We start from the raw sequence: 13,870 nt of genomic DNA, 5'->3' as shown, positions 1-13,870 counted from the left end.
GACAGCAGCAGCAAAAGGAATGCTAGGGAAAATGTGGGTCCATTGCTGAATGGTGCAGGGGACCTGCTGATGAATGAAATTAAAAAGGCTGAAGTAGTTAATGTCTTCTTTACTTTGGCCTTTTCTGGTAGGATCTGCCTTCAGGAATCCCAGGCCCCTGAGGCCAGTGGGACATTCTGGAACAAGGAAGACTTACATGTCAGTAGAGGATGATCAGGTAAGGGAACATATGAAAAAGCCAGACATACACAAGTCCGTGGGACATGATAGGATTCACACACAGGTGTTGAGGGAGTTGGCCAATGTCACTGTAAGGCTGCTTTTGATTATTTTTAAAAGGCCAAGGCAACTGGGAGAGAGTCCTGAGAAACAGAAGAAAGCAAATGTCACTCCTAGTTTCAACAAGGACAAGCAGGAGGATCCAGGAAATTCTAGGCCATTTAGCCTCACCTTGATCCCTGGGAAGCAAATAATCCTGGAAACCAATTCTAAACACATTAAGGACAAGAAGATGACCGGGAGTAGTCAGTGTGGATTTACAAAGGGAAAATCATGCCTGACCAACCTGATAGCCTTCCATAACAAAATTACTAGCTTGGTGGATGAGGGGAGAGCAGTGGATGTTTATCTTTACTTTAGCAAGACTTTCATCCCTGTTTCCCATAACATCGGCATTGACAAACTGATAAAGTATGGACTAGATAAGTTGACAATGATGTGAATTGAAAACTGGCCAAACAAACTGCTAGGCTCAAAGGGTTATGATCAGTGGCACAAAGTCCAGCTGAAAACCAGTCACTAGTGCTGTACTGCAGGGGTCAATACTGCGCCAGTACCGTTTCATGTCTTTGTCAGTGATCCAGGTGACGGGACACCCTCTGCAAATATGCAGATGATACAAAACTGGGAGGAGCAGTTGGTACACCAGATGGTTGTGCTGCCATTTAGATGGATCTTGAGAGGTTGGAGAAATGGGCCAACAGGAGTCTCATGAAGTTCAACAGATGAAAATTCAAGCCCTGCACCTCAGAAGGAATAACCTAAGCATCAGTACAGGCTAGGGACTGACTAGCTGGAAAGCAGCTCTGCAGAGAAAGATGTGGGGGTCCTGGAAGACATCAAGTTGACTGTGAGACAGCAATGAGCCTTTGTAGCAAGAAGGCCAACAAGATCCTGGGCTGCATTTGGAAGAGCATGGCCAGCTAGTCAAGGGAGGTGATTATTTCCCTCTACCCAGCACTGGTGAGACCTCGTCTGGAGTGCTGTGTCTCATTCTGGGCTCACCAGTACAAGAAAGACACGGACATACTGGAATAAGTCAAGGGAGAGGCTAGATGACGAAGAGACTGGAGCATCTGTTGTATAAGGAGATGCTGAGAGAGCTGGGATTGTTTAGCCTCAATGAGAAAAGGCTCAGGGGAGTCTTGTCTATGTGTATAAATACCTGAGGGGAGGGAGTGAGAAGATGGAGCCAGACTTTTCTCAGTGGCGCTCAGTGACAGGACCAGAGGTAATGAGCACAAAGTGAAATACAGAAAATTCCACTTAAACATAAGAAAAAACGTTTCTACTGTGAGGATGGTCAAACCTTGGAACAGGTTGCTTAGAGAGGTTGTGGGGGTCTCTATCCTTGCAGATATTCAAAACCTGACCGGACATGGCCCAGAGCAATCTGCTTTAGTTGACCTTGCTTTGAGCAGGGAAGTTGGAGCAGACAAGCTCCAGAGGTTACTTTCAACCTCAGTGATTCTGTGAAATTTCCACTCATGAACTCAGGAAAGTACCATTTGTTCTTTTTGGTTTTCATCAGTTGGTATATAAGTTTTCCATTCCCCATTCATTTATTGTTAAAAATATGTTCTTGCATTAATGACTTGTGGACTTTCAGATGCCTGCAGCTTTTATGTGTTCTCTAAACTGAGTGCATGCAGAGGTAAAAAGCATATGGACATAAACCTTAGCTGCTTAAAAATGTTTCCAGTGGAGCAATGTACCCATTTTATTAGGCAAATTCATGAAGATCTTGCTGAGAAATGATGACTTACATTCAGCACAGAGACTTCAGAAATTAATTCCCAGAGTGCCACGTTCCTGAATTTGCTCCTTTATGACATTTGTTCACAATTTAAAGCACACATCTCTATATTTGTATTAACAAACTGGGCAAATCTATCAAATCGTTTGACCAAATAACAGATGACTTGTATCAGGATTTATTTGGGACTTAGGCATTGTTTAGGCATGCAGCAGGACTCATGAGCAATAAATTGCTTTCCATATACCTGAATTACATGCTGAACTGTATAGGACCTTGTTCAGTAAATGCAGGCATAGCTTCAATGTTCAGGCACTTAAACCAAAGAAGAAATTTTACATGGGAAATGGAATTTGTATTTTCTCCGTGTATTCCTGCTTTATCATCCTGAGTGTTTTTAGTACGCTCACCACTGCGGTATGTGAACACTTGGTATATTTTAAAGGATACCTATGGGAGCTCAGTTCCTCTCTGTGCAGAGAGTTCCCTATTGTTCTGTAATGAGCTATAAAGCAGTTCAGATTGATTTGTTGCATCAACAGACAGAAATTCAAGCTAAATATGAAACCTGCCTTCAGCAGTCTATTTCAATGAAGTCTGAAAGCCATTCGTCTGTATTTTCATCACTTACATTCTATGTTATGAGACCTAGGGTGGGGGGAAGCGGGACTTGTTAGCACGACAGGACCTCCCTGGGCACTTCATTAAATAAAAACAATAGAAAAACTCTCATTGACTTCAGTAGGATCTGATATCACATATCAGTTTTTAATAAAAGAATAAACTTAAATGTTTACTCTTAAATGTTTAAATGTGAAAGAGAAAACTTTGATGTTCAGGTAGCAACCTACATGATCTTGCAGCGAGCTCAACAGAAGAAGGAGCAAACCACATATGGGAATGGGTCAGTGCTCTTTGCTTTTCTGAAGTACCGCTCAGGAAAATGGGAGGCGACACCTCTCCCAGTTAACTCATGCCTTTCAGTTGCTGATCAGTACCACTATAATCATGGCAGCTTGTTCATACTAGTCAGTGGTGGTGGTTTAAGTTGGCTCTGCTCTCTCTTTGGGGCTTGCAAGCAGCAGGGAGTGTGGAAAGAACTATAACCTCAAGGAAATGCAGTAAGAGCTCTATTTTGGACCTAATTAAGTGGTGTTGAAAAAACATCGCACATGCAGTATTTTTAGAAGATTGCTTTGAGGAAAAAAGCCAACCTGTTAAATGCCAGTGAACAGCATCTGCCCCTTCACTGCAGTTCCTGGCACAGAATGTGCATCGTCCCCAAATCAGGGCAGCAGTAACTTGGAGGCACTACCTTGCATGATGAATAATAAATACCTATTTTTCTCCACCTCCACAGCACAGTTCTCTTTGGCTGTTGGAGGCCTACTCATCTTACGCAGCCCAGTGTTTTGAGGAAAGTATGTTGCAATGAGCTTTTTATCCATAAACATCAAGGCTCCCATGCCCTGGCTGATGAAATACTACTGCTTCCACATACCTTTCTCAGAGGTGTGAATATCTGAAAAACTGTTTTGGAAAGTTTTGGAGAAGAAACTCATAGCTAGCCGTTCATTTCTGACACCTGGTAAGGCCAGGTCAGGATGCTGGGGAAGCTGACAGGGCACACGCTGGTGAAATAATTTCTCCTGGAGCAAACAAATTATGTTATTACAGTACTCCCACCACAACTGGTCTTTCCATCCCACCTTCGTCCTGCACTGAGGGCACCTGGGGCAGGAACCGTAGCTGGGATGTGGTGACAGAGAGGGGACGAAGTCGGGGCTGAGCTCAGCCTTTGTCTCCTCGGGGAAGACACGAGGGTCCCGAGATGCTTGGCGCAGTATGGAAACAAGCGGGGAAACCCGGCCAGAGGCACCTGGCTGCGCCCTCCTGAGGTACACAGCTGGAGCACAGGGGGTCGAGGGGAGGAGAAGTACTCGAGGGAATAACATTCCTGTTTCAAGCAAAGAACAAAACGGAGTGCACAGACACAGCCCCATGAACAACCACTAACAATAATGCTGACATCCCCGGCCTAGCTCATTGCTCCCCCTCTTGCAACTCCCCGCAGAACAGGGCGTAGGGCCGGGACCTGCGCACCACCAGCCCCCTCAGCAGTCCCAAACACCCTTGAAGCCCCGGGGGCACCGCAGAGGCCCGGGGGGTCTCATCAAGGTCTTCCGGCCCTGCAGCTCCCGGCCTAGCGCTGTGGCAAGCTCAGCGCTTCGGCCGGGTAACATCCCCGCCTCGCACGCGTGCTTCAGGGCGGGGCGGGGCGGGGCGGGGCGGGGCGGCCCCGCCCCTTGCGAGGCCTCCCTTGCGAAGCCGCCCCCCCCGCCCCGAAGCCGCCCCCGCCCCCTGCCGCCAGATGCGCTTCCCCTTTAAGAGTGCGGTCCCGCCCAGCCCCGCCCGCCCGCCGCTCCCCGGCCCGCAGCCCTGCGGCAGCGGCACCGGTGCTGAGGCGAAGCGGTCGCCGCCGCCTTCACTGCGGCTGGGCGCCGGCGCTTCTCGGCGGCTGAGGGGCAGAGCGGGGCGGCAGCATGTCCACCAAGGCGGAGCAGTGTGAGTGGCCGCGGCCTGTCCGAGGGGAGGGGAGGGGGGGGCGGGCGGCCGATGGCGCTGTCCTGCTGCCGGCTGTCAGTCGGCCCGGCGGGGTAGCGCTGCCCGGCCTCCTCCCGCGTTATGTGGCGTCTGCGTAGCAGCTGGTGCAAGGGGAGGGGGGGCTGCCTTCGTTCTGGCTCTTTCTGCCTCAGCCGCCGCCGAGTGCGTGGTGGTGGCGGCGGCACTCGGAGCATCTCGCCTCCCGCCCCGCGCCTCGCTGGCGGGGTGGCCCTCCTGGGGAGGCGGCGTGTCTGTGGAAAGGCAGCGCCGGGGACCTGGAGGGAAACATGAGGGGTCAGGGGATGAGAATTAAGATTGAGACTGCCCACGTGGCCCTCGGCCCCACAGTGGGAAGGGTCCAGTCTGCTGGTGCTGTGCCCTGTCCCAAAGGATGTAGCCACCCGAGAGACTGGAGATCCGGCTGTAGAGACCAGAGATGACCCATGCGTTGCTGTCTTGAGCGTGGTCTTGCTGTGAGACAGAGTGAGGAGGGAGCTGTGCTGTCATTCTTGCCCGTGCTGTTCACCTTTTGGGTGAATGTAGACTGGGTGTTACTGTCTTGCCTACAGGCTGCCTGCCACAGCACCCAGCATCTCCCAGCAGGAGCCCCCCAGGTGCTGACATCCCCCTGCCAGGGGCCCAGGGTGCCTCCTCACAGCCATGGATTTTTTAACCACCATGTTGGCTAGATCTGGTCGGAGCAAGATCAGATGACATGGTGGTTGGGACGTCAGCAGCTGGGCCGTGCTAGTGTTCCCCACTGTTGTTACTGCTGATAACAACTAGTGCATCTGCAAGAGCCCTGGTGGGAGGCTTAAAGAAAAATACTGGGGTAGTGGAGCTTGTGGTCCATATCAAAGCTACTTTCTCTCCTGATACAGTGTCATGGTTGTGAGCCAGGCAATTTGTGACCAGAAGGTTGGATTGATGTTTGTAATGATGACATGATGTGATCTGACATCTCGCATGCTGGGACTTGCTGTCACCTTCTTCCAGGTCATTGGGAAGGATCCTTGTATTTATATAGACCTTTACTGAACTGATCTAAGGAAAAGAATACTTGTATTTTTTTCCTGTAGGGTTTACTGCTTATTTACAGTGATTGATGATGTCGCTATTAAAATATTATGTGGATGCTAATTTATTGCTGTAGGGATGCACTTCTGGCCTCATAAATAGAGACACAATGTTCTGACCGTGCAGCATCCCTGAAATGTGTAATGTTTGGATCTGTACCGTTCTGTTCTTTCTGTCTTCCCTACCCCCCATCTGAATTCTGTAATTGTTTCTTCTTTCTTGTGATACTTACATGTTAATTATGCTTCTTTTACCCTGACATGTGGAAGAATTTCTGCCACCTTTTGTCCCAACACTGCCTTTGGCATTTTCTTCCTTTTCTATCCTGCCTTCTCTGTTCCTCCATTCCTAATGCTTTTGGTCTGCTCTGTTTGAGCTTCTCTTTCATATTTTATCCTTGGCTGTTTTCCTTTTTATCCCCTTGTACTGTTCAAGACACTGCATCTTGGCCTGCCATGTCCCTGTTGCTCTCTATTTTAAGATTTACTTGGGGTCCAGGTTTCAGATCTTTCTACCTCCTAACATTTCTTTTTCGTGATGCTCCAGGTAGACTATTTGGTTAATGGAAGTATCCTGTGCATTCTAACCTACTGAATGTATTTTGTTTACCAAGGCTGCTCCCCTGACTAGTTCTTACAGCATTACCAAATGTCTTTGTCTCCACATAACTTCAAGATTCCATCACCTGCAATTTTTGATAAATGGTAATGGACTCCGACAAGGATTATATTGATGTGCATACATCACTATCAGGCAAACCTTCAAACCCCAGCTGTTGCTTCTGCCCTGACTGACAGATGAGAACCAGAATGTCTCGGGAAGGAGTCACAAGTCATAATGAATCTCAATTTACCAAGAACAGCAGAAAAACACTACGAATGAGGAAACAGACTGATCAGAACAGAAGAGCAAAAAGGCGCTGGTCTAAACATCAATCTGTGGCCACCCCACAGCTCTTTGGCAGGTTGTATGAACAACAGGTAAAATGGTGGCAAACTGGGAAACTGTCTTGAGAAGCCTCCCTTTTTTGTGACCACATGCATCTCATATCTCATACCAGCGGTATTGACAGTGACTTTCATCATTTGACTCATCATGGCATGCCTGAGATGTTCTATCGTATTCAAAGAAAATTAGTTCTTTTTCACATTAAATAGCAGTAAATGGTGTTTAGTTGTGGTAAGTAATGTCCTGGGAATATCTGATGCCCACTCTGTTCTTCTCCAGGACAGTGGAAGTGGAGCAACCAAGACCATCAAGATTCATAATGGTTTCACTCTTGATTCAGTCAATGCTTACAAGGGAGCTAGGGAGTTTAGTTAGGTCTGTGTAGATGCTAGGGAGATACCCAGCAAGTATCCTGAAATAACTTTTTTTAAAAATTTGTTTTATGTGATGACCCTATGACAATGGCTAAGTACTTCCACAGAATGACATCACTTTTGAAATGTATCTCTGGGTGCTTAGAAACTCAGAAAATTAGGTCATTCACACACTTCTGTATCTTGAAAGCTGGTAAAGTTTTGCTCTGGTGCTTTCCTTCAGAAGGTTCTTTGTGTTCTGGGAGGCTGTGATGAAATTGTCAGTGTTCTGGGAAACAGAACTGAGAGATGGGGTTAGAATGTTTAGCCTAAAGCTCATGTTAATATTTAGGCTTTATAAATAAGCTTTCTGTTTTGTTATTTTGCCTGATACAATTGCATGACAATGCTGATTAATAGAAATAAATAGATTACCTTCTTTATTAAAAAAAAGTCATTCTAGGTATCCTATACCCTTCTTTCTTAAAAAAAAGAAGTGATTCTAGATATTCTATGCCCTTTATTGAAAGTCAGTATCTGTAGAGAGCCAGCCAGTTCTCCAAAATACATCTAGATCTGAATTCTGACATCATCTTTGGCACTTTGTTAATCCAATTCACTTACAGGTATCTGACAGCAAACCATGGCAGCCACAGTGAACTGTGCATCTTGCTGTGAATTGTTCTTTGTTGGGTACTGTGAAATGTGGTCTGTTTTCTTTGCAAATATGCCTGGCTTCATACTCATTTTCCCCAGCAAGAGAAAGTAGCATCACAAAATATGTTTATGAAGTAATTCCTTTCTTAATATAACCTGGTCTAGATTAGTTTTTATAGGGGTCTTCATGTCAGTAAAAAAAAAAGTTTCTATCTTTAAATAATCTAGTAAACTAACATGCAAATCTGGGACTGAAACTGAGATAGTGGGCAGAAAAAATGAGGTGTGGGACAAGGAGGGGAAAACAGGTCTTGGACTGCTAAAATAAACTTCTGTAACCTGGAGTGAAACACATGATGACCAAATATTACTACCCTAGTGGTTTTGGGGGTGTGTAGGAAGCTAGTTATGGCTGGTCTCACAGAGACAGGGATAACCTATGGCAGAGCACAGTTCATGTGCCACAGGCCTATGTGGTGGCCTGAAAGGCTCTGAGCTTGCTCCCAGCTATACTGAGGCAACCTGAGTCCACATGGCAAAACTTCTGTTTCAGTTTGGGGTGTGGGGGGGGAAGCAATTTATTTTAGTTATTCATTAATGTCACCTTACAATAAAATTATGAAGTAAAACACTTAAAAGTGAGGAAATATAATTAAAGTTGCTTATGCATCCTTAGTTTATTACTGTTGCATATGCATTATGACAGTGTCCCTAATTGTATTTTTACATGCTGTTTTCCCATAGATCCCAGCCCTATTCAGTCATATGATGGGCTTGCTCCCTGTGATGAAGCAGGGTAATATTGTGAGGGAGACTTTTGTCTGTAGCAGCTTCACTTGCTGCAGAAATTGGGAGGGTACGGTCAGTAGAGCAGGAAATGGGAGAAAGGATGATCCTGATGGGGGCAGTTGAGTGCCGGAAGACTGGGTTTCTTGTAATACAATTCCAGCAAATAGTCTTCTTCACTTGATGATTATTTGAGTGTTCCTCATTTTATGGATGACTAACTTGAAATTGTCAAACCTCATTTGTTGTGTGATTGAGCACTCACAGATGCTTTTGTTTACTGGATGTGAAAGTCCAGTACATACTGCAAGCCATTTTGCCAGAATAGATAGCAGTATCTCAAGCTGAGCCTCCAACAGCATTTGCAGATGCTTTGCTCTTGGTGTCTGTCCTTCAGTCTTTTTCTGTAATATGGATACAATGTCACCCCTTCTCATTCAATTTGTCAATGATATAGAAAAAAAATCACAATGCTGGTAAAATGTTCAGATACAGCAGCAGCAAGAGGAATAAGGATGTCTCTCAGGAAGTTAGTGCCCTTCTGTTCAGCGAAGGACTTAGCAGTATTCATTCTTTAATAAATGCCCTTTGACAATGAGAATCAAACAAAGTATTGACTAATTGCTTGTTTAGGAAGCACAATTTATCCACACTGAAGGAGCCCTGTAGGGGAACAAGGTATATCTTGGTGTAGTGACAGACTGTCATAACCCATACACTCAAGGGCTGGAGTCATTAGAAGCATCATCCCTTTTAACTGCGTATTACACAGTCTTGGTGCACTTTTAACATCATTAAGAGTTCCCAGCCAGCTTTGCTTTCACTGAGGCTGTGTCTGCACAGAGTGATACTATGGACAGCTGCTGAGCAGTCTAGCTGGAAGCACAGTTGAGCTCGTGCAGCCCTCTGCCCCAACCAATGCACTCTGTTTCTCAGCAAAGTTGATTAGTCTGAGCAGAGCAAAAAAGAGTTGAGAGTGTGCTCAGGTGTCTGTAAGGCATTGCAGCTATGGTGAGTAATCACTTTTTTCCAATATTGAACAAGGATCTCTATTAGAAAATAAACCCACTATTATTTCTAAAACAAACAAACTGCTTTCAGTAAAGGTGTAGAGCTCCTATTGCTCTTTGAAATCCCCTAACCTGCTTGATCAGGCTTCCTAAGACACTTAAATAAATAGCACAGATCTTTTAATATCTTTAGTTCATTGCATAAAGTAAATGCATGGCTGTCGTGGTTTAGTCCTAGCCGGCAACTAAGCACTACACAGCTGCTCACTCACTCCCCCCAGGTGGGGTGGGGGAGAGAATCGGAAGAGTAAAAGTGAGAAAACTCGTGGGCTGAGATAAAGACAGTTTAATAGGTAGAGCAAAAAAACACGGTGCGGAGAAGCAAAGCAAAAGAAGGAATTCATTCACCACTTCCCGTCGGCAGGCAGGTGTTCAGCTATCTGCAGGGAAGCAGGGCTCTATCATGCGTAGCGGTTGCTCGGGAAGACAAACTCCATTACTCCAAATGTCCCCACCTTCCTTCTTCCTTCCCCGGCTTTATATACTGAGCATGATGTCATATGGTATGGAATATCCCTTTGGTGAGTTGGGTCAGCTATCCTGGCTGTGTCCCCTCCCAACTTCCCGTGCACCCCCAGCCCACTCACTGGTGGGGTGGGGTGAGGAGCAGAAAAGACCTTGGTGCTGTGTGAGCCCTGCTCAGCAGTAACTAAAACATTCCTGCTTTATCAACATTGTTTCCAGCCCAAATCCAAAACACAGCCCCATACTAGCTGCTATGAAGAAAGTTAACCCTATCACAGCCAAAACTAGCACAATGGCCTAAAGTAAATCACATAAGCTCTCTCTGTTTTAGCTTGTATCTCTGCTTTGGCTGTAGAAATATTTATCTGTCTCACATGAACCTCCTGTGATCCAGTGATTCGTTCATTATAAATGAATCTTGAGATCCTTGGAGCCACAGAAGTAGTGCAGGGTTTTTGGGGGTTTTTTGTTTGTTTATTGGTGGCTTTTTTTTAATTTGCTAGCACTAACTTGGTCTAATACAGATGCAAGCATTCACTTCTGTGCCTTCTCCTTGGCACTCTTACAGTGGTGTGTTCAATTTATTCAGTCAAAATAGAAGACATGTAGAGACTTTTCTGTTTTTTACAGTTTAGTTTTTAAGTAAAAAATAAATCAGAAATGGTGGGAACAGATGTGATTCTGTCAAAGTCTGCAAAAAACCTAAATGAAAGTTCTTGTGTTTGTTTTTTGTCTTTTATGTAGTTGCTTCCAAAATCCGTTACCTTCAGGAATACCACAACCGGGTTCTCCACAACATTTACCCTGTGCCCTCTGGAACTGACATTGCAAATACTCTGAAATACTTTTCTCAGACGTTACTGAGGTAAGTTTTAACTAATGCTCTTGAAGAAAAAAGAGGTAAAGAGTTGTAGGGGGTATTGATTGACTTTGAATTGGTTGCAAAATTTAATGGGTCAATGCTCAGTCAAAAAGAGTCAGAGCATAATTTAAGAAAGGAATGGTATGAATTAATCTCTTAAGTGGCTGTTGCCCAATTTGCCCAGTTGAGCTGCTTATTGAGTGGCTGATTCTAGAATAAACTTGGTTGATTACACATTTGCTTGGCCCTCCTAAGACTTAGCTGAATGCACAAACATGCTGAACTTGTGAAGAAAGGAGTTTGTGATCTATAGAGTTTTAGATGTGTATACTCATGACCTGCTTGACAGTCCTGGTGCCTCAGGATCCTATAGCAATGAGCCAGATGAGCAGAACTAGGTTCTTACTGTGCCATAGTTCAGCTGGCTCTCAGGTTTGGGTTCTGGTTCAGTCCCTTAAAACAATAGGAGTAGACACAAAGTTTGTATACAGTTCTGGATTTGGATGGCAACAACAGGTCAGGATTGTTTGGACCCAGGGTTTTGATTTAGTCCAATATTTAGTAATAATACCTAGTACAAAATACCATATGATTACAGAATACATTTTGCATAGGAAATACTACCTCTTGTCTTGATAAAAATATGTGAAAAATTGTGAGACACAAATTAGGAATGGCATACATTCCAGAGTGCTACCTAGTGGATTCGTATTTTCAAATTGTTTTTAAAATGCTTTTGACAGTGAAGAGGTGATTTTGTCTGCCTGGGTTTTGGCTGGCACTAGTTTTCACATCCAGGAAAATGCAGTTAAAGCTGCATTTCTATGCATAGCTTCCTGATTTATACCTGGAAAGATTGTCCCTGCTGTCAGAAGCTAGTTTGGAAATACAGCTATTTGCTTTATTTCCTGAGGAAACATTAACAAAATACAATTAACCCATATGAGGGTTAATAGGTTAATTATGAGGGTTAATACACATACCCCTATGAAGTAGACAAGTTGAGAAGCAAGAATTTAAACTTGACAGTAGTTCATTCTAACATTCATTTAAAGCGCATGGGATGTATCAAAATTCTTGACCTTGTTTATAAGAAGAAAAGATACATAGACAGAAATGCTCATTATCAGTGGAACACCTGTTCACTGCAAACTTAAAAACTTCCTGTTTTGACAATTTCAAGAGTAGAATTGTTTAACCACTATGAAATTTGTTTCCCTCAAGCATTTAAAGGGTTGAAGAAACTTAAGGCAACCAGTAGGGCTTTTTTTTTTTAAGATTAATAAATTAAATTTTGTCTCATTATATTGCAGCAGTGGGGAAAAAAATGTTCAAAGAGTCACTGAAGATACCTCTGAAATGTGGCTCTGTTCCCACATCAGGCTGTTTTGATGGTTTATTTGCACAACAGACACTCTTAAATCACATTTAAAGAAGGTTCTGTATGACAAAACAGCCTTTACTTAAATACTGTGGGCCTTTAAGGTATTAAAGCAAGAATGTTGGACTTGATTTTGAACATTTTCTTTTAGCTGTAACTACGAAGTGCTATAATAAGATCCATTTCTTTTTGGGCAGACGTCCATTGGGACAGGATGGATTTAGAGTATGCTGCTTAAAGACAGTGTCTTTATACCACTGTGTCGTCTTCATCTTTCTAAGCAGTACAGCTGACATATCCTGTCTGACAAATTCTTCACACTCAATGAGTAGTGATGTTTCTGGGCTTACTGAAAAAAAGCTTTATACTTACCAACTATAAGAGCAGACAAGAAATCAGGGCAGCAACTACACAGTTGAGCAACTCCATTTCTTTATTTCGTGTTCAGAATGGGACTGAACCAAAATCCAGATACTCATATCTGAAACTCAGGCCTACACAAATGAATTTGTCCTTCATGATCTGGGATCTGATCAGCCTCAGAACAAAAAGGGCACCAGAAATTGAAGCCAGAACTTGGATGTAAATTTAAGTGGACTGAATTCTTATACTCAGCAATGTCAAATCCACATTCTAAATCCCTGTAACTGGGCAATTTGAACTGTGGGTCAAAGCCTGAGTGCTATGGTTGAACCAGTGTAAGTTTATACACTTGCTGATACTGAGAAAGAAGCTGGATAAAAAAGCAAAACAAAACACACCCTGTATTTAGTGTGGCAGATGGAAAGAAGGAAACTCCCACTCATTGTGTGCAGATCTCTGCAAGATTTACCCTAAAACTAAACAGACTGGTTAAGAACCTTTCTGAAGAGCGTGTTCAGAAATTCCTTTGAATATTTTGCATGCTGAGTCTTCTTTCTGCCTCCTACACTGAGACCATTGTGCAAGGTTTAACATCAATGATAGAAGTACGTGGTGGAGGATCATCTTTCTAGCTTGAGACAGAGCATACACAATGAATTTGGGCTGCTAAGAGAATACTGATCAAACAGTAGCAAAAATGCCCATTGATTTCTGGAGATTTTGGATCTGGTCTTCAGAATAGTTTGCTTGTGATCATCTGCTATTTTAGAATAACTTCAAAAAATATTTCCCAGTTTGATGTGTACTCTCTTTGCAGCTGAATTTTTTAGGTTAAACCTTTCTTGATGAATGTCTGTAGTCAAAGGAATAATGGAGGAACAGTGATTAGTCAGAGAAATTCCATACAATGATTGGGTTTTACAGGTGTAGCTTTTACAGTTTATCATACTTTTTACCTTTCCATGTTATGGACACATTGACTGTGTTCTTTTCCATGGGGCATACCCACTGTTTTGGATCACATTCATATCTGGTGTCATTCTGCTAGCTATAGTTGGATTGCACAAGGGATTAATTTGCTCCTTTGCTCTCTACATAGCCTCAATAAATCACAAGCTCAGGGGTGGGGGAACAGATGTGGAATGACTGAAAAAATTAAATTCCTTATTTCTATGAACAAACATCACATAAAATCACCATACACAATGCATAGCACATTGATTCATTTAGTTCTTCCTTAATTTTTTCCTTGAGCAAAAGCATTTCTTT

At 43.7% G+C, this 13,870-nt stretch overlaps 1 protein-coding gene across 2 annotated transcripts in view; it reads left to right on the top strand.

Annotated features, from left to right (window-relative positions):
• Positions 1 to 4,578: 4,578 nt before the first annotated feature.
• UNC79 (unc-79 homolog, NALCN channel complex subunit) overlaps positions 4,579 to 13,870 on the top strand; it is a 114,471-nt gene continuing 105,179 nt past the window's right edge. For both annotated transcript variants that reach the window (XM_059819495.1, XM_059819494.1), the window contains exons 1-2: positions 4,579 to 4,600; positions 10,740 to 10,860. In XM_059819495.1, the coding sequence (XP_059675478.1) occupies positions 4,579 to 4,600; positions 10,740 to 10,860 (143 nt within the window). The remainder of the gene's footprint in view (positions 4,601 to 10,739; positions 10,861 to 13,870) is intronic.

The sequence above is a fragment of the Gavia stellata genome, chromosome 7, assembly GCF_030936135.1.
Source record: "Gavia stellata isolate bGavSte3 chromosome 7, bGavSte3.hap2, whole genome shotgun sequence".
NCBI lineage: Eukaryota > Metazoa > Chordata > Aves > Gaviiformes > Gaviidae > Gavia > Gavia stellata.
The sequence above is the reverse complement of the archived record's forward strand: the minus strand, read 5'-3'. Positions and strand labels throughout refer to the sequence as shown.